The sequence below is a fragment of the Mandrillus leucophaeus genome, unplaced genomic scaffold, assembly GCF_000951045.1.
Source record: "Mandrillus leucophaeus isolate KB7577 unplaced genomic scaffold, Mleu.le_1.0 Scaffold274, whole genome shotgun sequence".
NCBI classification, from domain to species: domain Eukaryota; kingdom Metazoa; phylum Chordata; class Mammalia; order Primates; family Cercopithecidae; genus Mandrillus; species Mandrillus leucophaeus.
In genome coordinates this window covers 1,423,515-1,443,776 of record NW_012102854.1, presented here as the reverse complement: position 1 = coordinate 1,443,776, position 20,262 = coordinate 1,423,515, and the positions used below count along the sequence as shown (strand labels likewise).

At 54.7% G+C, this 20,262-nt stretch overlaps 6 protein-coding genes across 12 annotated transcripts in view; 3 read left to right on the top strand and 3 right to left on the bottom strand.

Moving 5' to 3' along the window:
* The window catches only part of IGFLR1 (IGF-like family receptor 1), a 3,975-nt gene extending 3,517 nt beyond the window's left edge, over positions 1-458 (bottom strand). Inside the window, exon 1 of the mRNA XM_011984856.1 lies at positions 409-458. The gene's annotated coding sequence lies outside the window, so the exon portion shown is untranslated. The remainder of the gene's footprint in view (positions 1-408) is intronic.
* An 81-nt stretch (positions 459-539) lies between these two features.
* Positions 540-3,414, bottom strand: U2AF1L4 (U2 small nuclear RNA auxiliary factor 1-like 4). Of its 4 annotated transcripts, none has more exons than XM_011984852.1 (6): positions 3,320-3,370; positions 3,097-3,184; positions 2,328-2,426; positions 2,017-2,150; positions 1,822-1,916; positions 540-825 (listed from the first exon to the last, which is right to left on the bottom strand). In XM_011984852.1, exons 1-6 carry the CDS (start codon positions 3,361-3,363, stop codon positions 740-742), a joined length of 546 nt encoding a protein of 181 aa, XP_011840242.1. In that variant the 5' UTR covers positions 3,364-3,370; the 3' UTR covers positions 540-739. The 4 variants fall into 4 exon arrangements, 2 of the variants coding, with proteins under 2 accessions (XP_011840242.1, XP_011840241.1); XM_011984851.1 differs by having other exon boundaries at positions 540-826; positions 1,823-1,917; positions 2,076-2,150; positions 3,320-3,363; XR_001006573.1 differs by lacking the exons at positions 540-825; positions 1,822-1,916 and having other exon boundaries at positions 2,109-2,150; positions 2,328-2,741; positions 3,097-3,159.
* Positions 3,042-5,460, top strand: PSENEN (presenilin enhancer gamma secretase subunit). Of its 3 annotated transcripts, XM_011984854.1 has the most exons (5): positions 3,042-3,207; positions 3,581-3,660; positions 3,795-3,951; positions 4,378-4,482; positions 4,668-5,459. In XM_011984854.1, exons 3-5 carry the CDS (start codon positions 3,891-3,893, stop codon positions 4,805-4,807), a joined length of 306 nt encoding a protein of 101 aa, XP_011840244.1. In that variant the 5' UTR covers positions 3,042-3,207; positions 3,581-3,660; positions 3,795-3,890; the 3' UTR covers positions 4,808-5,459. The 3 variants fall into 3 exon arrangements, with proteins under 3 accessions (XP_011840244.1, XP_011840243.1, XP_011840245.1); XM_011984853.1 differs by having other exon boundaries at positions 3,086-3,660; XM_011984855.1 differs by lacking the exon at positions 3,042-3,207 and having other exon boundaries at positions 3,537-3,660; positions 3,833-3,951; positions 4,668-5,460.
* Positions 5,461-6,315: 855 nt separating this feature from the next.
* LIN37 (lin-37 DREAM MuvB core complex component) lies at positions 6,316-12,646 on the top strand. Its single transcript, XM_011984850.1, has 9 exons — positions 6,316-6,708; positions 10,310-10,385; positions 10,568-10,618; positions 10,938-10,967; positions 11,048-11,133; positions 11,221-11,387; positions 12,144-12,284; positions 12,373-12,446; positions 12,520-12,646. The coding sequence occupies exons 1-9, from the start codon at positions 6,366-6,368 to the stop codon at positions 12,599-12,601; spliced, it is 1,050 nt and encodes a 349-aa protein (XP_011840240.1). The 5' UTR covers positions 6,316-6,365; the 3' UTR covers positions 12,602-12,646.
* A 46-nt stretch (positions 12,647-12,692) lies between these two features.
* HSPB6 (heat shock protein, alpha-crystallin-related, B6) lies at positions 12,693-16,209 on the bottom strand. 2 transcript variants are annotated; one of them, XM_011984849.1, is made up of 4 exons: positions 16,038-16,209; positions 14,944-15,166; positions 13,906-14,028; positions 12,693-13,818 (listed from the first exon to the last, which is right to left on the bottom strand). In XM_011984849.1, the coding sequence occupies exons 2-4, from the start codon at positions 15,139-15,141 to the stop codon at positions 13,657-13,659; spliced, it is 483 nt and encodes a 160-aa protein (XP_011840239.1). In that variant the 5' UTR covers positions 15,142-15,166; positions 16,038-16,209; the 3' UTR covers positions 12,693-13,656. The 2 variants fall into 2 exon arrangements, with proteins under 2 accessions (XP_011840239.1, XP_011840238.1); XM_011984848.1 differs by lacking the exon at positions 16,038-16,209 and having other exon boundaries at positions 12,693-14,028; positions 14,944-15,156.
* An 81-nt stretch (positions 16,210-16,290) lies between these two features.
* PROSER3 (proline and serine rich 3) overlaps positions 16,291-20,262 on the top strand; it is a 17,911-nt gene continuing 13,939 nt past the window's right edge. Inside the window, exons 1-4 of the mRNA XM_011984847.1 lie at positions 16,291-16,355; positions 17,501-17,597; positions 17,859-18,061; positions 20,068-20,195. Of these exons, the coding sequence (XP_011840237.1) occupies positions 16,345-16,355; positions 17,501-17,597; positions 17,859-18,061; positions 20,068-20,195 (439 nt within the window). The 5' untranslated portion in view covers positions 16,291-16,344. The remainder of the gene's footprint in view (positions 16,356-17,500; positions 17,598-17,858; positions 18,062-20,067; positions 20,196-20,262) is intronic.

Genomic DNA, 20,262 nt, shown 5'->3' with positions numbered 1-20,262 from the left:
CTATGTTAGCCAGGATGGTCTCGATCTCCTGACCTCGTGATCCGCCCGTCTCGGCCTCCCAAAGTGCTGGGATTACAGGCTTGAGCCACTGAGCCCGGCCAAGAGTGAAACTCTTTAAAAAAAACAAAACAAACAAGCTAAAGTGCTGGAAATAGCACCTCACATATAGTAAACTCAATGTTTAAGTGTAAGGCATTACTCCCATCTCAATTTGGCAGGGACGGAGGAGACAGCCCTGTACTGACTGAGACCACCTCCCAGCACCTCACCTCACCTCACCTTCCAATCCTCATCTCCTTGGGGCTAGGACTCCTCCCACCTGCCACAACCAGGTCTCTCCCCCTTGAATAAGCCTCAGATGGAGGTGCCAAGGTTTTCAGCACAAAGGTGTCCCCACCCTACCAGTACCGTTAGGGTCCTGGGTCCCAAGCTGCCCGTGCCAAGTTCCTCAGCTGAAGTTGTGGCCGGGACCCAGTCTTGTTTCCCCTTTTCGTCACATGTGTGGGTGGAGGGAAATGCCAAACCACAGCAAAAGCAAGTTGATACCGAAGCAAAACACGGAGCTTTATTAAGACAAGGGCGGTAGAAGAAAGTCTCCATGCTGAACAGATTACATTATGGAGCCCGGGAGCCTGGGAAAGATGGGCCAGGAGAGTGAAGGGGGCTTTGAGGAGAGGTCCTGCCAGAAATATTTGTCCCTGTCCGGGGTGAAGGGTAAGAGGGTAAGGGGGCCAGGGCCTCAGAAGCGGCCATGCCGGTGATCAGGGGAATGCCGACGGTTCCCCTCTCGGGGACAGTGGCTAGTATGGAACCTTGGGGGTGACCCAGGAATAGGAGTGTTGAGAGTTAGGTTAGAATGCTGAGGAGTGGTGCAGAGATCCTGCAGGCCTGCCTCTCTGCTCTGGGATGAGGCAGGAGGGTGCTGAAATAACTAGAGTTCTAAAACATGGCCTCAGTGGCCAGCATCGGGGTACTCAGTGGCCAGTATCAGACTGGTACTCAGTGGCCAGTATCAGGCCAGGCTAGTCGTGGATTAAGGGTTCAGGCTGGTTTGGGGATTGGGACTTAGGTACTGGTCTCCAGATGGGGCTCAGAACTACTCTTAGGGTGTAAGAGTCTTGGGAATGACCAGGTGCCGTGGCTCACGCCTGTAATCCCCACACTTTGGGAGGCCAAGATGGGTGGATTACCTGAGGTCGGGAGTTCGAGACCAGCCTGGCCAACATGGTGAAACCCTGTCTCTACTAAAAATACAAAAATTAGCCAGGCGTGGTGGTGGGCACCTGTAATCCCAGCTACTTGGAAGGCTGAGAAAGGGGAATTGCTTGAACCTGGGAGGCAGAGGTTGCAGTGAGCCGAGACCGTGCCTTTGCACTCCAGCCTAGGGAAGAAGAGCAAAACTCCGTCTCAAAAAAAAAAAAAAAAAAGAGTCAGCCAGGAGTGGTGGCTCACACCTGTAATCCCAGCACTTTGGGAGAGTGAGGCAGGTGGATCACGAGGTTAGGAGTTCAGACCAGCCTGGCCAAGATGGTGAAACCCCGTCTCTACTAAAAATACAAAAATTAGACGGGCATGGTGGCGGGCACCTGTAATCCCAGCTACTTGGGAGGCTGAGGCAGAGAATTGCTTGAACCTGGGAGGCAGAGGTTGCAGTGAGCCAAGATCGTGCCACTGCACTCCAGGCCGGGCGACAGAGCGAGTCTCCATCTCAAAAAAAAAAGAGTCTCGGGAACGTTGTTACTAGGGCTTAGGGTCAGGCTCATCTGAGGATATAGGGGCCTTAGGACATGAGGAGACATAGCAGGCTGGTCCTGAGGTACCTGCGCCTGGGTCCCCGCCCATAGAGCTGCCTCCGGAGGTTCCGGGAAATGGGCCGCAGATGCATGAAGTTGCAGAAGCCACCTCGGGTACATTCCCTGCATAGAGAGATGGAGGAGGCCATTGTCACTGACAGTCCCTACCACACATTCAAAGTCTGGGATTCCAAGTGCCCATCCCACCCTTGAACTACCATACCCCATCTCATACTGGCGACAGCATGACTCCCGAAAGTCAGTGACAGGAGACAGTTCAGCGTGCACAGCCTGCCCATTGAACCAGCGGTTATTGAGTTCAGCCACGGCCCGCTCTGCATCCTCTTCCCGCCGGAACTGCAGGAAACGTCAGTCGGGGTCAGCAGGAGAACTCAGAGATCTTCAGGGTACTCATTAGCAGCTCTGGGGCTGGACTGGATTTAGTGATGAACTTCAAGCTGAGAGCCTTCAGTGGCCACCATCAGGCATTGAAATGCCTCCACCTCTGGGCCCTAAGTGGGGGACAGCAAGCACCTTGACATAGACGTTGCCCACGAGGTGGTCCCCAAGGTTGTTGCACACATTCATCTCTTCAATCTCCCCATACTTCTCCTGCAATTCTGTGAACCCCTCCTGTGGAAGACGGAGAGGAACTCAGCTGAGCTCCCACAAGAAACCCAACCTACCCCTGCCAACCCTCACCTCGAAGAAGCTATCATAGTGCTCCTGCACCTCCACGTCCCTCACATGACCTGGGGGAGGGGGGTAGGGTGGAATCAGGGCGTAGCCTACTGGGGACTATTCACCTTGCCCCCAGGCCTGGTCCCTTACTCACAGTGTGATCCGTCTGCAGTTTGGGCTCTATTCTGTGGATTCCGGTACAGGTTGAGCAGCACTATGGTCTGCACAGAATTTAAAAGGGGCGGGGCCTGAGCTCAGAGGGCAGGGCTGCATGCAAAGAGAGTGAGGCATGAAGGTTGGGGGTGGAACCTTGCACCCCAGCCTAAGCATGGTGAGTGTATCGGCGATCCTTTTCCCCTAAGAAACCAGAAACGGGATGGAGGGGACTGACAAGGACGAACAGCCGCGGTGTGTAGGGTGTACGCAGGGGGGCGCGACCAAGTTCCCAGGAGACGGGTAGGAAGACTGGTGGGAGGAGCCTGCAGAAAGGTCCAATCAGAAAAAAAGCCGGGCGGTAGGGAGGGCCTCAGGAACTCGGAATAGGCGGGACATGGTGACTACGGCCCCAGAAGAGGAAGGGCCAAGGAGGCGTTAACTCCAGAAGCACCGTGCCGGGTCTCACCTGGCTGAATGTCGGCTTGTTGTGAAGCCGGGAGCACCGGTCTCCGTGCCGGCAGGCCCCGATCTTAAAGTAAAAAGAGCAGTTAACCCTGGAAGAGGTGCAAAGACAGAGGTGAACCGAGGGCTGGGGAGGCGGGACACCCCAGAAACACCGCCCCACCACCCAGGACCCCAGTACCCCGGCCTCGACCCCCCGAGAGTCCACTCCCAGCGCCCGTTCTCACTTGTCCTTCTCAGTTCCGAATATCGAAGCTAAATATTCACCCATTTTTACCCAAGCCCTCCAATTCTGGCTGCTCTTACATCACTTCCGTTGCTTAGGAGCGCTGGGAAGTGTAGTTCGTTGCCCCCTCCAGGCGCTTACCAAGCTCTCGGAAACGCCCCAGGGCGCTTGCGCGTGGGAGACGCGCGACTCCCCGGCAGGAATTCTCTCAACGGCGCATGCGTGCAGTGTTGCCTCGCCCAAGGAAGACTACAATCTCCAGGGAAACCTGGGGCATCTCGCGCATACGTCCGTAACTGAAAGTGGCTAAGGCATCCCAGCCGGAGGAAGTGAGCTCTCCCGGTAAGTTGGGGGTCGTTTCGCCCACCCTAGTAAATATAAAGAGCTCTTTAATCTAGCCAGCTTGCTAGTGGGGGCGGGGATGCTCTGCTTTTAGCAAACCCACCTTTACATTTATCTCTGATTTGTTGTAATAGGGGCGTGGTTGTTCGTGATCCTTGCATCTGTTACTTAGGGTCAAGGCTTGGGTCTTGCCCCGCAGACCCTTGGGACGACCCGGCCCCAGCGCAGCTATGAACCTGGAGCGAGTGTCCAATGAGGAGAAGTTGAACCTGTGCCGGAAGTACTACCTGGGTAAGGGCAGATCACTAGGGTCCCAGGAAAAGAGAGGGGACTGGACTAGAGCACCCGAGGGAAGAGGGCCTCGGGGCCTGGATTCGTGAGTCTAAGAGATGAAGCACCTGTGAACGCCAACTCCTGGATTTGAGCGGGGAGGGCCTGGGTCCTGAGGAATGAGGAAGCTGGGGCCTCAGTTTCTGGATCCCAAGAGAGGAGGGGGATTGAGGGCCTGGACTCTTGGGTCCAGCGAAAGAGATGGTTGAGGAATCAAATTGCTGGATCCCAAAGAGGAGGCAGATTCCTGAGTCCCTGACAGCAGAAATCTCCATTTGAACTTGAGTGTGGGAGAGTTTCTTCCAAATAGATCTGGGTGGGAGTTGGAGATCTTCATTGCCTTATGAGGTTTTAGGGTTTGTGTGGTTTTTTTTTCTTTCTCCCTAGGTGGGTTTGCTTTCCTGCCTTTTCTCTGGTTGGTCAACATCTTCTGGTTCTTCCGAGAGGCCTTCCTTGTCCCAGCCTACACAGAACAGAGCCAAATCAAAGGCTGTGAGTCCAGAGTACAGAGGAGGGAGGCCAGTGGTTGGGGAGAGGGGGAAGCGGGGGAGTCTTCGTGGGAAGGGACAATGGAGGATCCAGAATTTTGGGGCTCTGGGTGAGAAGGGAAGGCTTGTCTAGGGAAGTCTGGAGAGCAGCAGGAGGCCAACCCTTCCCACTTCTGTTTCCCATGACAGATGTCTGGCGCTCAGCTGTGGGCTTCCTCTTCTGGGTGATAGTGCTCACCTCCTGGATCACCATCTTCCAGATCTACCGGCCCCGCTGGGGTGCCCTTGGGGACTACCTCTCCTTCACCATACCTCTGGGCACCCCCTGACAACTTCTGCACAGACTGGAACCCTGCTCATTCTCCCAGGACAGGCTCCTTAGAGCAGAGGAGCCTGTCCTGGGAGCACCTTCTCAAACTCCTAAGACTTGTTTTCATCTCCCCTGTTCTCTGCTGACATCACCCAATAAAGGACCCTAACTTTCGATACTGACTTCCTGGGATCTTTTAGAGGTTGAGGCATAAATGATTATTAATATTTAAAAACATTTGTTGAGTGCTTTGTGCCAGGCTTAGTATTTAGACATGATGTACATTTTTTACAGTAAATACTACTCATAATCTTCTGAACTAGGAACTTTCCTGCTCAGGAAACTATTAGATGAGGAACTAAGAAAGGAATAGTGCTTCCGTGTTTTTTTTTTTTTTTTTTTTTTTTGAGACAGTCTTGCTCTGTTGCCCAGGCTGGAATGCAGTGGTACAATTGGTCTAGTGCTTCCATTTCTAGGGGCTGTTACCCTGTACTGGTAGTCGTGAATTCAAAAACATAACTTTCCTACTGTGGGCTTCAGTATTCTCATCAGAAGTGTAGATCACAATGCTACCTCCTAGGATTTATTTGGACCAAGATGTGTGATAAATCCAAGTTTCCCGTTTTCTGAAGGAAGTGTTGTCTGCAAAAATAAAAATAGTCAAGAGCTTTCTCAGAGAATCCTTCCTTGACCATCCATCTTATTTAAAATTCAATCACCACCTTGATATTCCTATGTCCGTTTAAGGCTACACTTTTTTTGTGGGTTTTTTTTTTTTTGGTGGGGGGCTGGGGATTTGTTGTTGTCTGTTTTTCGAGATGGAGTCTTGCTCTGTCACTCAGGCTGGAGTGCAGACGTGTGATCTCAGCTCACTGCAACCTACGCCTCCCGGGTTCAAGCGATTCTCCTGCCTCAGCCTCTGGAGTAGCTGGAATTACAGGGGCATGCCATCAGTCCCGGCTAATTTTTGTATTTTTGGTAGAGACGGGGTTTCACCATGTTGGCCAGGCTGGTCTCGAACTCCTGGTCGCAGGTGATCTGCCCGCCTCGGCCTCCCAAAGGGCTGATACTTACAGGTGTGGGCCACCGTGCCCCGCCCAGACTATATTCTTTCTCCTATTACATTTCACTTAGAATGTTTTACTTGTTTACTGTTTATCTTCCATCCTTTAAAAGATAAGCCCTATTAGGGCAGGGATTTTTGTCTGTTCTGTTCCTCAAGGTGTCCCCAATGCCTAGAAGAGTGCCCGGCATACTAATAAATATTTGCAAAATGAATGAAGTTGTACCTGCAAAGAGATTAACTGGTACCTGTCACCTAGAGAGTGCTCAGTGAGAGGGAACCCAACGTTATTTTACATTAGTCTTCCTCTTAGGGATGAAGGGACTCCAACGGTTGGTTAAATATGGTAAAGAGCTAAATTGGTGTTGCTCAACCCTTCTAACACTACAAGTCCCGGGAAGCCTCGCGATGCCCTAATCCTTTGTTTCCCACCGTGCCCCGCGCGGCGCAGGCGCTGTTACTCCGGGTGGGTCTGGGAACCTGGAACTACACCTCCCAGGAAGCTTGGTGGTCGATGGTTTGTTTCCGGAAGCAAAGCCCCAGGAGGGTGGGACCTAAAGCTGGGAGACTACGGAGGCAGCTCTCAATTGGTCAGGATGTAAGATTGACGACTGCATTAACTAATAGGAGCAAGCTGCTGCCGAAGGGGCCCGCCCACAGAAGGGTGGTGGCCATGGTCCAGGCTGAACACAACCAAAGGCGGAGGAGCTGTGGCCTACGAAGCTCATCTTTGAACTGTCCCCGCCCGCCTGCCGCCTTGATTTGTGACCCTAGGCCCTTTGGGGCGCCTCTGACCCAGCTAGCCAGATCCTGGACCCAAACCATGTTCCCCGTGAAGGTGAAAGTGGAGAAATCAGGTGAGGACCCTGACGTCGGGGGCCTGTCGGGACCATCGGGTTGACAGGGTGTGGAGTCCCGGTAGAAGGGAGTATCGCGGAAAGGGGACTGCACGACTTTTCCCTGCAGCCCACCTGACAATCGCTATATCAGACAGCGAGCGTTGGCTGCCACCTTCACACCCTCCCGGTCTGCGCTTGAAGTCGCTTTGAGATTGAATGGTGGTGGCTCAGGCAGTGTGGTGCGTGGTAAGATATGGGGAATCCTGAGCCGGTAACTCTGAGAAGGGCCCTTTTCTCTTTTTTTTAATCTAAATTTTTTAAATATTTAAGTAGAGACGGAGTATCGCTATATTGCCCAGGCTGGTCTCGAACTCCTGTCCTCAAGTGATCCTCCCGCCTTAGCTTCCTAAAGTGCTGAGATTACAGGCGTGAGCCCCCGCGCCCGGCCGAGAAGTTCTCTTTTCTTGGCTTCCCCTCAGTTTCCCCATTTCCAGCAGTGATCAGTCACACATACTTGCTGTGAGCCTGAAGTACAGGCACTCTTAATCCTCACAGTCACTATATTCCAGTAATCCTAGGAAATAGGAATTGTGGTCATTGGGGAAACTGAAACTTAGATCATTTTGGGTTGGGGCAGAGCTGACCGGATCGCAGGCCTGGCATGGTAAGGGCAGTGGGAGGGGTGCAGAATTTAGACAGAAAGATAATAGTAAAATGATGTAGGATGTCCCATGGCAAAAGTGTTATCAAAACAAAGTGGGAGGCCAGGTGTGGTGGCCCACGCCTGTAATCCCAACACTTTGGGAGGCCGAGGCCGGCAGATCACTTGAGGTCAGGAGTTTGAGACCAGCCTGGGCAACATGGCAAAACCCTGTCTCTATAAAAAATACAAAAAAAAAAAAAAAAGAAAGAAAGAAAGAAAATTATCCAGGTGTGGTGGCACGAGCCTCTAGTCCCAGCTACTCAGGAGGCTGAGGCAGGAAGATCGCTGGAGCCGGGGAGGTGGAGGTTGCAGTGAGCTGAGATCACACCACTGCACTCCAGCCTGGGTGATAGATTGAGACACTGAAAAAACAAACAAACAAACAAAGAAAAAACCAAAAAACGAAGGAAAAAAGAGAGAGAGAGAAAGAAAGAAAAGGGAGGGAGGGAAGGAAGGAAGGATAAAGGAAGGAAAAAGGAAAGGAAAGGAAAAGGAAAGGAGAAAGAAAGAAAAGGAAGGAAGGAAAGAAAGAAAAAGAAAGAAGAAAAGAAAAGAAAAAAAAAGAAAGAAAAGTGAAGTGGGTCTGACCACAAATGATGGTGAGGGAAGGTATACATCTCTTAGTACCAGGCTGAGGAGTGCAGACTCCACCCCTGGGTGCTGTAGAGTCATGGAAGGTTCCAATGGAAGGTTCCAAGCAGGGGAAGATCAGGGTCAGGTTTGTTATTTTTCTGGAAGATTCCCCTGGCTGCCTTGTGGAGGGTGGATCAGAAGGGGACACTGAGGTGGGAGCCCAGGGGGAGCAAAGGTCTGGACTAGCATGGGTAGAGTGGAGAGGAGGTAGGGGGGAGAGACACTAGGGAGGCCTAGTGGACAGGTCATGGGATTGCTGGGCTGGGGTAGGGGAGAGAGAGGGGTATTCATGGTGAGGTACAGAGAGGAACTTGGGGACAGTGAGGCGACCCTTGAGAGGGAGGCTTCAGGCCCAAGTCGGGGGTTCAGGAGAGAAGCTGGGCCTGGGGAGAGATCCGTACCCTCTGCATCCGCCCAAGGCTTTGCTGCAATCTCAGCTACTCCCTTCCCCACCCTCACTCTGTCTTTCCTCTGAGCTATGTTTGAATCCCTGTGTCTCCTGAGCTTCTCAGGAAGTCCCTGGACTGGTCAGGCAAGTTCCCAGGTGTCCCCTCCTGGCTCTGAGCACTAGAGCCAGAGCTCCCACCAGTCAGAAAGGCAGAGCAAACACCTCTCAAAGGTAGGACAGCATAACATCATCACTCCCTCAAGTTCTGTGATGATGGGAGGCAGCCACAGGCTCACTGGGCAGGAGGGTGGGCCTACATCTCATTTCCTGAGGGGGAAAAAAAAGCCCAAACAGGATGTTTTAGGTGAAATCTCCCAATTTTGGCCGGGCATGGTGGCTCATGCCTGTAATCCCAGCACTTTGGGAGGCTGAGGTGGGTGGATCATGAGGTCAGGAGTTTGAGACCAACCTGGTTAATATGGTGAAACCCTGTCTGTACTAAAAATACAAATATTAGTTGGGCATGGTGGCACACGCCTGTAGTCCCAGCTGCTTGAGAGGCTGAGGCAGGAGAATCACTTGTACTCGGGAGGCAGAGGTGGCAGTGAGCCTAGATCACGCCACTGCACTCCAACCTGGGCAACAGAGCAAGACTCTGTCTCAAAAGAAAAGAAATCTCCCAATTTTTAAATGTCAGCTCATTCAGATTGAATTCAGATTTAAAATTATACCACTGTTGGCCGGGTGTGGTGGCTCACACTGTTGGCCGGGTGTGGTGGCCTGTAATCCCAGCACTTTGGGACGACGAGGCCAGCGGATCACTGAGGTCAGGAGTTCGAGACCAGCTTGGTCAACGTGGTAAGACCCCATCTCTACTAAAAATACAAAAATTAGCCAGGCATGGTGGTGGGCTCCTGTAATCCCAGCTACTTGGGAGGCTGAGGCAGGAGAATCGCTTGAACCTAGGAGGTGGAGGTTGCAGTGAGCCAAGATTATGCCACTGCATTCCAGCCTGGGTGACAGAGCAAGACTCCGTCTCACAAAACATAAATACATTAATTAATTAAAATAAAGTTATACCACTGCCTCAACCAGATTCTGCACTCAGGTTGAGCCTCTGTCTCATAACTTCAGCTTTGGAACCAGACAGCCTGGGTTCAAATCATCAGCTCTGCAATTTCTTTACTGTGTGCCTTTGAGCATGTGGCCTAACATCTCTGTGCCTCAGTTTCATTCTTTTTAAAATACGAATAAAAATCATATCTATCTGAGCCAGGCTCTATGGCACGTGCTTATAGCCCCAGCTATTTGGGAGGCTGAGACAGCAGGATCACTTGAGCCCAGGAGTTCAAAACCAGTCTGGACAACATCATGAGATCCTTTCTCAAGGAAAAAAAAATCACATCTACCCCTAAGAGTTATTGTGATAATTCAGTGAGTTATCATGTATAATACATAGGTATTTAAACCTTGCAACTGGGACAGGCACAGTGGCCCACACCGGTAATCCCAGCACTTTGGGAAGCCGAGATGGCTCACTGGAATCCAGGAGTTCAAGACCAGCCTGGTCAATATCGTGAGACTCCACCTCTATATAATTTTTTCTAATATATTTATATCATATTAAAACACATTTTTTTAAAACCCAAAAGGCTCATAAGGTAAGGTGATTGGCTTTGCCTCCTGTCACAGTGCGATTGGGCGGGACAGCTCTGGAACTCAGAGCTCTTGGCATCACTCCAGCCATCTCTGCCTGCTGCACCCTTTCAGGCTGCCTGGGCCTGGCTCTGAGATTGGCCAGGGCAGGTGGCACGCATGCCCCTCCCTGACCCAGTCCGCTGTCCACTTAGCTGGGGCCTGGGAGCTGACTCCTGCTGGGTTCCCTCTTGCCCCAGAGCTGGAGATGGCCAAAGCCCGGAACCAACTGGATGCCGTCTTGCAGTGTCTGCTGGAGAAGAGTCACATGGACAGGTAGGCCAGCGTGGGGTCACAGGGCCAGGCACCCTGGCAGGTTGGGGCCTCTGATCTTGGGTGGATTGGGTGGGACCCCAGAGGCTGACTTGGGGAGGAAGGTGCTTCATGGAGAGGCTGCTCGGTGCCTTCCTTCTCTGGGGCCCTGGAACCCTGAGCTGAGAGATCGCTTCTGCCTCTAGGGAGCGTCTGGATGAGGAAGCTGGGAAAACGCCCTCAGACACCCATAATAAGTGAGTTTTTCTGATTGGATTTGGAGCTGAGAGTTTGTGGTTGGTAACTTCTTCCCTTATCCAAGCCCTGACCGCTCGGCCCAGCACTACCTCCATTGAAGTCCTGACCACTCCACCTGTACAAAGACCCTGCGGCAGGAGAAGCTTAGGTCCCCTCGCATTTGCCTCCTAGACCCCCACGGGTATGGGTGGGACAAAAGGCCCAAGAGGCAAGTGGGGTTCATGTGAGCATCTCAGGTTTGATACCAGTGTCCCCAGGGTGCCCTCTGCAGGGTTTTGCACAGGCATTTGTCTGAGGGTCAACTGTCTTTCCCCACAGGGACTGCTCCATCGCAGCCACTGGCAAAAGGTAAGGTGGCAGGGTCCCAGCCAGCTGACTAGAGGCTCTCAGCTCCTACCCCAGTCCTGACGCTCCCTCTCCCTACGCAGGCCATCTGCCCGCTTCCCCCACCAGCGGAGGAAGAAGAGGAGGGAGATGGATGACGGGCTGGCTGAGGGAGGGCCACAGCGATCCAGTGAGTAGACGGTGGCCCTAGAGGGTCGGCAAGGAGCTGAGGGCCTATGCGAGGATGCTCACACACCTCCCATCCCCACCCTCCCAGACACATATGTGATCAAGCTGTTCGACCGCAGCGTGGACTTGGCCCAGTTCAGCGAGAACACGCCACTGTACCCGATCTGCCGTGCCTGGATGCGGAACAGCCCCTCTGTGCGCGAGCGCGAATGCTCTCCCAGCTCACCCCTGCCCCCGCTGCCTGAGGATGAGGAGGTGGGATGGGTAGTGGACCCCAGCCCAGCAGCCTGGTGCCAGGGCAGTGGGTGGATAGGCTTAAAGGATCCTGCCCCTAAGCTAGCGGGGTAGACAGACACAGGTCCCTCACATGAATCCTGGATCAGGCCAGGCACACAGATGTGCACCCTTAGGCTGGGGTGTGGATCGAGGTCCCTAGGGAAGACATACATAGCCACCTGGCCTGGGGGACAGGGAACAGGGTTACCCTGGGCAGTTAGATGTGGATCTCCAAGATCAGGGGTTCCCAAGAGCCGAGGGGCTAGACAAGGGTCCTTAGTACAGACAGAAGTGGCCACCAGGCCTTGAGGAGCAGATGGGCTGGGCAGGAACGGATGGGGGTCTATAAGCCATCTGGCCCAGGAGGGTAGACAAGGGTCCCCAGGACAGACATATAGGACCCTTCACGCTGTCAGAAATGGACAGAGCTTCCTAGGTGGCACAGATGTGACCCCGTAGACAAGATTCCCTGAGGCAGGCAGAGGTGACTCCCTGGGCTGACAGGTGTAGATGGAGTCTCTGGGCTGGATAGGAGAAGACAGGGGTCCCTGGGGCAGGCGGACTTGACCCCCTGGCTGGTTGAGGTGTCTGCCCTTCAGACATGCCTCCTGTCTGAGTCCCTTAGTGAGCCCCTCATGCCATTTGTTGCTGGGAAAGGCAGGAGGGATGAATGTGGATTCCCAGCCCCTCTGCTTTGACTCTCTTGGGCCTGGCTTGGGGCCCTTGTGTCCCCAGGGCTCAGAGGTCAACAACAGCAAGAGTCGTGATGTGTACAAGCTGCCGCCACCCACACCCCCCGGGCCACCTGGAGATGCCTGCAGATCCCGCATCCCATCCCCACTGCAGCCTGAGATGCAGGGCACCCCTGACGATGAGGTGAGTATGCCAGGCTGGCCCAGGGTTATGGGACACATGTGGTGGGGCTCAGGAATGTCTACTCAACCTGGCCTCTCTGTCCATGCAGCCCTCTGAGCCCGAGCCCTCACCCTCCACACTCATCTATCGCAACATGCAGCGCTGGAAACGCATCCGCCAGAGGTGAGCGTCCCCCAACCTGCTTGCCCCTCCTAGGGCCTTTTGCAACTGCTGAGTCTTCCCTCTGCCTCCCCAGGTGGAAGGAGGCCTCTCATCGGAACCAGCTTCGTTACTCAGAAAGCATGAAGATCCTACGAGAGATGTACGAACGACAGTGATGTTCCCAGGTCCCCCCACCCCAGTAAACATCCCCCAACTCCACACTGGTGTCTGCTCCGGTCCATCCTTCCTGGCCCAGACACAAAGCAGTTGGCAGAGCTCTAGCACATTTATTGGGAGAGTGAGCCTGGGAAAGAGTAAGGGAGTGGTGGCAGGGAGAAAGGCTGTAGGGAATCAGAGCCGGTGCTCAGCTGGGTCTTGAAGGAGAAGAGGAGGAGGGTGAGAGGTGGGTTGCCGAGGATTATCTGGTTGAAGAAGACTTGGGGGTCAAGACAAAGGGACTTCGGGGGACGGGGTCTGGTTAGAGTTGGGGAGGGGGCCTAGGACGTTCGTGCAGAGTCTGGGGAGGTTTGGGTGGGAGAGTCTGTACAGTTTGGGGTTGGGTGTTCTGGTTGGCCTGGGATAGGTGTCCAAGAATTGGGGTGGTCAGAAAAGGGTTCCAGAGTCTGGTGTGGCTGGCTGGGGTTTCACAGCAGAAAATGGGCTGGAGCGGGGCCCTTGTGGACTGTCTGGTTGTAGGGGAAGGATCAGGTCTTGGGAACCAGGCCTGGACAGTCTGGAGTGGGAAGTCTGTGCAGTCCAGGACATTTGGGAGGTGGGGGGATTGTGCCTGACAGGCCTGGGGTTGGGGGAGGGCTGTCTACACCATAATTTGGTGTCAAAATAGGGAAGGGATGGAAATGTAGTACCCAGATATCTTCGTAGAGGACTCAGAAGGAAGTAGAGAAGGGGTCTTAAGTGGGGCTATATGCCAAGAAAGTGGGTCGGTGGGGCTGAGACTGTTGGCTGAGGGTTAGGGTAGTGCTGGTGGGGTCTGGAAGCCGGCGAGGTGTCGGTGTGAGGTCCGAAAGCTGGAGGAGGTGTGAGAGCGAGGGTGTCAGTGTAAGGGTCTAGGTTATCAAGGCAGTGTCCAGGGTGGAGGTCAGGGCAGAATCCAGGAGTGGGTGAGAGGACAGTTCCTGGCGCGCTCGGGACATCTGGCTGGGCGGAGTCAGATCGGCTTCAATAGAGGGAGCCTGAGGACGCTCCCGGGGTGCGGGCGCGGCCCAGCCCCCTACTTGGCTGCGGCTGGCGGTGGGGCCTGGGTCGACGCTGGTGCGGCCTGGATGGACAGGACGCCCTCGGGGGACAGGGCGGACGTCACGGCAGCCGGATCCACGCCAGGCGGCAGGCGGTAGCGGCGGTGGAACTCGCGCGCGACGAATCCGTGCTCATCCTGGAGGGGAGGGAGGCTTGAGCGGCCCCGCCCCTCTGGCCCTGCTGCGCGCGTACTCGCTCCAACCCCGCCCCCGCCGCGGCTCACCGGGCGTTCCTCGTGGCGCGCGTGCACCTCCACGTGTTCGCCCACCACCTTGACAGCAATTTCCTCCGGCGAGAAGTGCTTCACGTCCAGCAGCACCGAGAAGTGGCCGGGGTCTGTCGGCACCTGCGCGCAGCGGGCGCGGGCGGGACTGTTATCCGGCCGGGCCAGGCTCGCGGGACCCACCCAGGGAGACCCCACCCCCGTCGGTTCCGTGCCGCGGCTCACTCTGGCCTCCGGAGCTGAGCAGTCCGCTTTCCTACTGGGAGTCACCCAGTACCTCTTCACCCTGAATAACGAGGATTCGCCCTCCCCCTGTAATATCTGGGGTTGCCCTCTTCCCTGCAGTGATAAGGCTCCCTTCCCCTGCAAGGTCAGGAACCTGTGCCCTCCCCTGGTGTCAGCGAATCCGAAGTCATCGTGCCCCCCAGGGCACTGATTCCCCAGCTCCCTCCTCAGAGCCCCGGGTCCCTTCTCCCCCAGTCCCACCAAAGTCGCCGAGATGACCCTTCCCCCGTCTCCAGGATCCTCTGCTTACTCTCCCAGTCGAGTCACGGGACCTCAGCACCTACTGGTAGCCTTCCCCCACTTCATAGTGGCCAGGAACCCTTCCTCAAGTCGCAGGGCCCTCCCCTCCTCTTCTGGAGATACCGGACCACTGCACACAGTCTCTCAACTCTTCCCTGAGACTAAGAACATTCCTTCCCCTTGGGAGTCACTGCCCGCCTCCTTTTCCCCAGATTTCCCGTGTCACCAGCCTCCTTCAGTAAGCAAGACTCCCCTTAGAGTGACCCAGGCCTTCTATTCTCTGGAGCTGAGACCCCCCGCCACACACACACACACACCCCTAAGAACGACGGGGACCTCCCACCCGCTGCAGTGAGCCGGCCTCTGAGATTCCCCAGGAACTCCGGAAGCCCTTCGGAGCTGCGGACTCTCCACCCCGCCCAAGGCCCATTCTCTCACACGTTCCTACCCCAGGCTGCCCCAGACCCCTGGCATTGGAAGTGGTCGAGTTCGCCCCCTCCCCAGGCCGGGCACCTGGGCGACGGGCAGCGCCACGCTGGGTGCGCGCAGGTAGTAGGGGGCGAGGGTGGTGGGGCAGAGCGCAGCCAGCTCGGCCTCCAGCAGCCCCTCGCCGAAGCGCTGGTCAAAGAGGCGTCCGGGCGCCGAAAGTCCGGGCAACGGGGCCGAGGCACGGCGCAGCCAAGACGGCTGCACAGGCACCGGGATCTCCATCCTGCTCCTCCGCGTTGCAGTGCCCCTGCGTGCGCAGCCGCCGATTTATAGTTCACCCTGTGCCGGCCCCTCGGAGGGCTGCCCAGGGACACTGGGACCGTGGCCAGACCCGGCCATTAGGAGAGCCTTATTTAGAAACCCAAACAATGACTTGGCCATTTATTAAGCGCTTGCTGGATGCCTAGCAAATGCTGTCAAGAAGATGTCATGAAGATTCCCCAATTTCCAGAAGGGGAAACTAAGGCTGAGGCAGCAGAGCCTTGCGGGTGTGGGGAGCACAGCGCGGTGATTGGGGCCCAGAGCCCAAGAGGCCCACAGAAGAGTTTCCAGTCCCTTTAATCCATTGCCTCCCCGCTGGCAGGTCTGAGGATGACGCAGATGGAGGTCTTAGGAGCAGATTCCTGGGGAATGCGGTAGCCCGGCCAGGATGTCAGGAGGACATAGAACAGGCCCTCCCTACCCTCATCCTCAGCCGGGCCTTGGGCCCAGTCCCCCGGCAGGCCGGGCCTAATTCTGTGCCTCTGACTCAGCCTCTGGTGTGCACCGGCCAGGGGGCGCGAACATGAACAGTTCAGGCTGGCCCCCCGGGGGCCGCGCGCTGGGGCTCGAAATAGCTCATTTTGATCCCGCTACCTCGGCCAGGAGCCCAGACCTGGCAACTGATGCAACCAGCTGCTCCTGCAGCAAGAAGTAAGTGGTTAGATGACCACCGGGACGGTCTGATTGGCCCAACTGATGGGGGAATAGCTGTTAGAGAGGGAACACAGCGGCCCCCGCCCCCACGCCATTGCCCCTGCAACAGAAAGAATGGTGGTTAGACCGGAGTCGGGACAGGACTTCTGCAGCAAGAAGGCGCTTAAAAACCTGGACTTTTAAGCGAGGGTACTTTAGATCACCTCCTAACCTCAGGCCCAGCCTCAGATCCTTCCCATTGGTGCACGATCTTGCCAATTACTGCTACACGCGTCAGGTTCTCCAATCAAACGCGCCCTGTCGGGCAGGCAGTCGTCCCAGCCATTCGTGAAGCACCTCCCTCCGGGTACTTTTGTTTCCTCTCTTTCATTGGTCGCCTTGGAGGCCGCTCACCGCCTGCGCGGGCACGGGGGGGGCGGGGCTGACAGGGCGTTGCTAAGCGACGGAGATGCGCGCGGGGCCTGTTTGGTGAAGGAGCAGAGCGGACGGAAGCGCGGAGGGAGCCGCGGGATGGATCCCAGGTGAGGCCGATCGCTCTTCCAGGGAATACAGGAGGCTGGGGAGGACCAAGGGCGAGAGCAGCACAGCCTGGGGACGGGCGGGATAGGGTCTGTAGTCGCCTGGGCTCCACTGCACTGGAACTACAACTCCCAACATGCTCCACAGCCGTTGGCTGCTCCAGCCGTAGCCTTCAGCATTCCGGGGGTCCCCGAAGAGTCTTATGTCCCTTTCTGAGTGGCCCCAAGGGATTATTTCCGCTAAAGGTGTCCAAGGAAGGCTTGAGATCTGAATTTCTTAATTTTGAAATGGCCCCCAGACACGCCTGGGCGTTGTCTTTGAACTTTCTCGGGGAGGCGGAGCCCAGTGGATCCTGGGGCTTGTAGTCCATCTACCCTTTGCCTTCGTGTCCCCAAGAATTTATGGGAAATGCTCGGTGATAAAGTCCAGCCGTGGTTCTTTTTTTTTTTTTTTTTTTTTGAGACAGAGTCTCTCGCTCTGTTGGCCCAGACTGGAGTGCAGTGGCACAATCTTGGCTCACTGCAACTTCTGCCCCCTGGGTTAAAGCCATTCTCATGCCTCAGCCTCCCAAGTAGCTGGAGCTACAGGCTCCCGCCACCACGCCTGGCTAATTTTTTATATTGTTAGTAGAGACGGGATTTCACCATGTTGGTAAGGCTGGTCTTGAACTCCTGACCTCAAGTGATCCACAGGCCTCGGCCTCCCAAAGTGCTGGGATTGCAGGCCTGAACCACCACGCCCGGCGAGCCGCGGTTCTTAACCTGAGCTCCACTTCACAATCATCTGGGACGCTGCGAAAAAGACGCGGAGGCCCAGCCCCACTAATAGATGTCCTGATTCTGTTGGTCTGGAATGGGAACCGCGCGTCTGTAACGTTGAAAAGCCCCTCCTAGACTGGATCCAGGGTTGAGAACTACCGGCTACTAGTTCCTGAGTTGCTCCCTATTAAGACTGCTCCAGGGGCGGGCTCCCAGGACTCACCCTTCCACTGTCGCTATCCTGAGTGTGCAGCGGTGCTTCATGGAAATGACAGCCCCTCTCCTCCAGGAATCTATGGCAATTGTCCGGTTCTGCCCTCCTCTAATGTCCCCCTCCCCAGGGCTGCAGCAAAATCACATGCTGCCTGAACTCCACTTTCCTCTTGCAGCCTGCCAGTTTTCTCCATTCAAGATAGTCCCTTTGGAGATGCGCCCCTGGGTCGAAGCCACTACTGGCCATCCCGGAGCCAGACCTGGTGTCCCAAGGTGAGGACCCCCCTCAAAGAGTGCTGAGTGCCGGCCCAGTAGCAAGAGAATGACCTCTAGAGGGTAGGAAGACATGTGACCTTCTCCCCTCCCCATGGCCCTGCCCTTGTCCCCCTCTCTACCACCTAGATTCCTCATCTGAGCCCCCATCGATGTGTTTCTTCCTCTCTGGACTAAGACTTCGTGTGTGTCTTGGTTCCCCTGCAGGGATGACCCATCAGGCCTCATACTTTTTCTTTTTGTGCTTTTCCCCAATCTTAGACCCTGAGCCCATCCAGGTCTCAGAGATCCAGGCTCCCACAAGTTCCCAAGGCTCTAGCCACAGGTCCCAACTCCCCTGAGCTGTTTGAGGAGTCCTGGCCATCCAGTTCAGGGACCCCTTCCCCGCCCAGCACCACTGAGGGACAGATGGGGGCCTCCCCAGCACCTACCCTGATTGACAGCGGGGACTCCGTGGTGGCCAAGTAAGTACCAGCGGCCCTGGGGGAAAAGGAGGCTTTGGGTTAGAGGGAGGGAGAAGGCATGCAGTAATAATCATCATCAATAATCAAAAACCAGAGCTGTTTCTGCAGCACTCTTTTAGGACCAGACACTTTGTGTGTGTTAAGAACTCTGGCGCTAGACTGCCTGAGTTCAAATCCCAGCTCTGTCATTTAACTCTATGTATGATCTTGGCCTCAGTTTCTTTAACTCTTTTCATTTATTTATTTATTTATTTAGAGAGAGGGTCTTGCTCTTATGCTCAGGCTGGAGGTCAGTGGTGCAATCACAGGTCACTATAACCTTAAACTCCTGGGCTCAAGCCATGCTCCCACCTCAGCCTCCTGAATTGCTGGGATTACGGGTGCATGCCACCACACCTAGCAAACCTCCCGCCTTGGCCTCCAAAAAGTGCTGTGATTACAGGCCAGACTTACATGCCCAACCTCAGTTTCTTTATCTCTAAATTGGTTGTTTTTTTTTTTTTAATGGAGTTTCACTCTTGTTGCCCAAGTTGGAGTGCAGTGGCATGATCTTGGCTCACTGCAATCTCTCCCTCCTGGGTTCAAGTGATTCTCTTGCCTCAGCCTCCCAAGTAGCTGGGATTACAGGTGCCCACCACCATGCCTGGTTAATTTTGTGTATTTTTAGAAGAGATGGGGTTTCACCATGTTGGCCAGGCTGGTCTCAAACTCCTGACCTCAGGTGATCCGCCTCAGCCGCCCAAAGTGCTGGGATTACAGGTGTGAGCCACTGCCAGGCCTAAATTGGGTATACTAATAGTACACCTCCCCTAGGGCTGTTTAAGCTTTCAATGAGTTGCTATCTGTAATGATTTCTAGCAATGCTTCTCACATAGTGACCACTTAGATTTGTAGAATACAGGTTCAGCTGCTGTAACAAAGAGTCCCAAATTCATTATGGCTGAAACAAGATAGAATTTATTCCTCCCTCACCTGCAGTCCAGGCAGAAGCCACCAGGGATGACGTGGCAGCCCATAGTTGAGATGTCAGGGACACAGGTTTCTTCTGTCTTGTTGCCATCCCAACTCTAGACCGTTGCCCTTTCCTTCATGGTGCAAATGGCTTTCAACCACATCAGCTTTCCAGAATCACATTTCACACCCTGTTTGTCAAGAACTTAGTCACGCGGTCACAAGGCTACAAGGGTACCTGGTAAATATAGTCCATAGGAGAGCGGCTGTGTGCCCAGCTAAAAGTTACATTCCTGGTCGGACACAGTGGTTCATGCCTGTAACCCCAGCACTTTGGGAAGCCAAAGCGGGAGGATCCCTTAAGCCCAGGAGTTCCAGATCAGCCTGGGCAACATGGCAAGACCCCGTTTCTACTAAAAATACAAAAATTGGCAGGGCTGCGGTGACTCACGCCTGTAATCCCAGCACTTTGGGAGGCCAAAGTGGGTGGATCACTTGAAGTCAGGAGTTTGAGACCAGCTGACCAAAATGGTGAAACTCCGTCTCTACTAAATTAGCTGGGCATGGTGGCACACATCTTTAATCCCAGGGACTTGGGAGGCTGAGGCAGAAGAATCACTTGAACCGGGAGGCAGAGGTTGCAGTGAGCCAAGATCACGCCATTGCACTCTAGCCTGGGCAACAAGAGCAAAACTCCATCTCAAAAAATAAACTAATTAATTACAAACAAATAAATAAAAATACAAAAAGTAGCCAAGCATGGTGGCATGCACCTGTGTCCCACCTACTCAGGAGGCTGAGGAGAGAGGATTTCTTGAGCCCAGGAGTTGGGGGCTGCAGTGAGCTATGATTGCACCAGTGCCCTCCAGCCTGGGTGACAGAGTGAGACCCTGTCTCAAAAACAGTTATGTGACCATATAAGAAAGAAAAGCAGATATTGAGGAATAGCTACCAGGCTCTGCCATGGTGCTTGGTAAACGTTGGTTGCTATGATTATTCTTATTATTATTTGGCTCTCCTCACTCCACTCACTTGCTATCCCCTGATGTTCACAGGTATATAAATAGATTCCGCCAGGCTCAGCCCACCAGTCGAGAGGAGCGCCAGCCTGCAGGCCCAACCCCAGCTGACTTTTGGTGGCTGCGGTCTGACTCTCCAGACCCTAGCAGTCAAAGTGCAGCAGGTACCTCCTTCAGTGCCATCCACCACCCGCACCCCTAAACCTTTGCTGATCAATGCCCCCAGCAGCC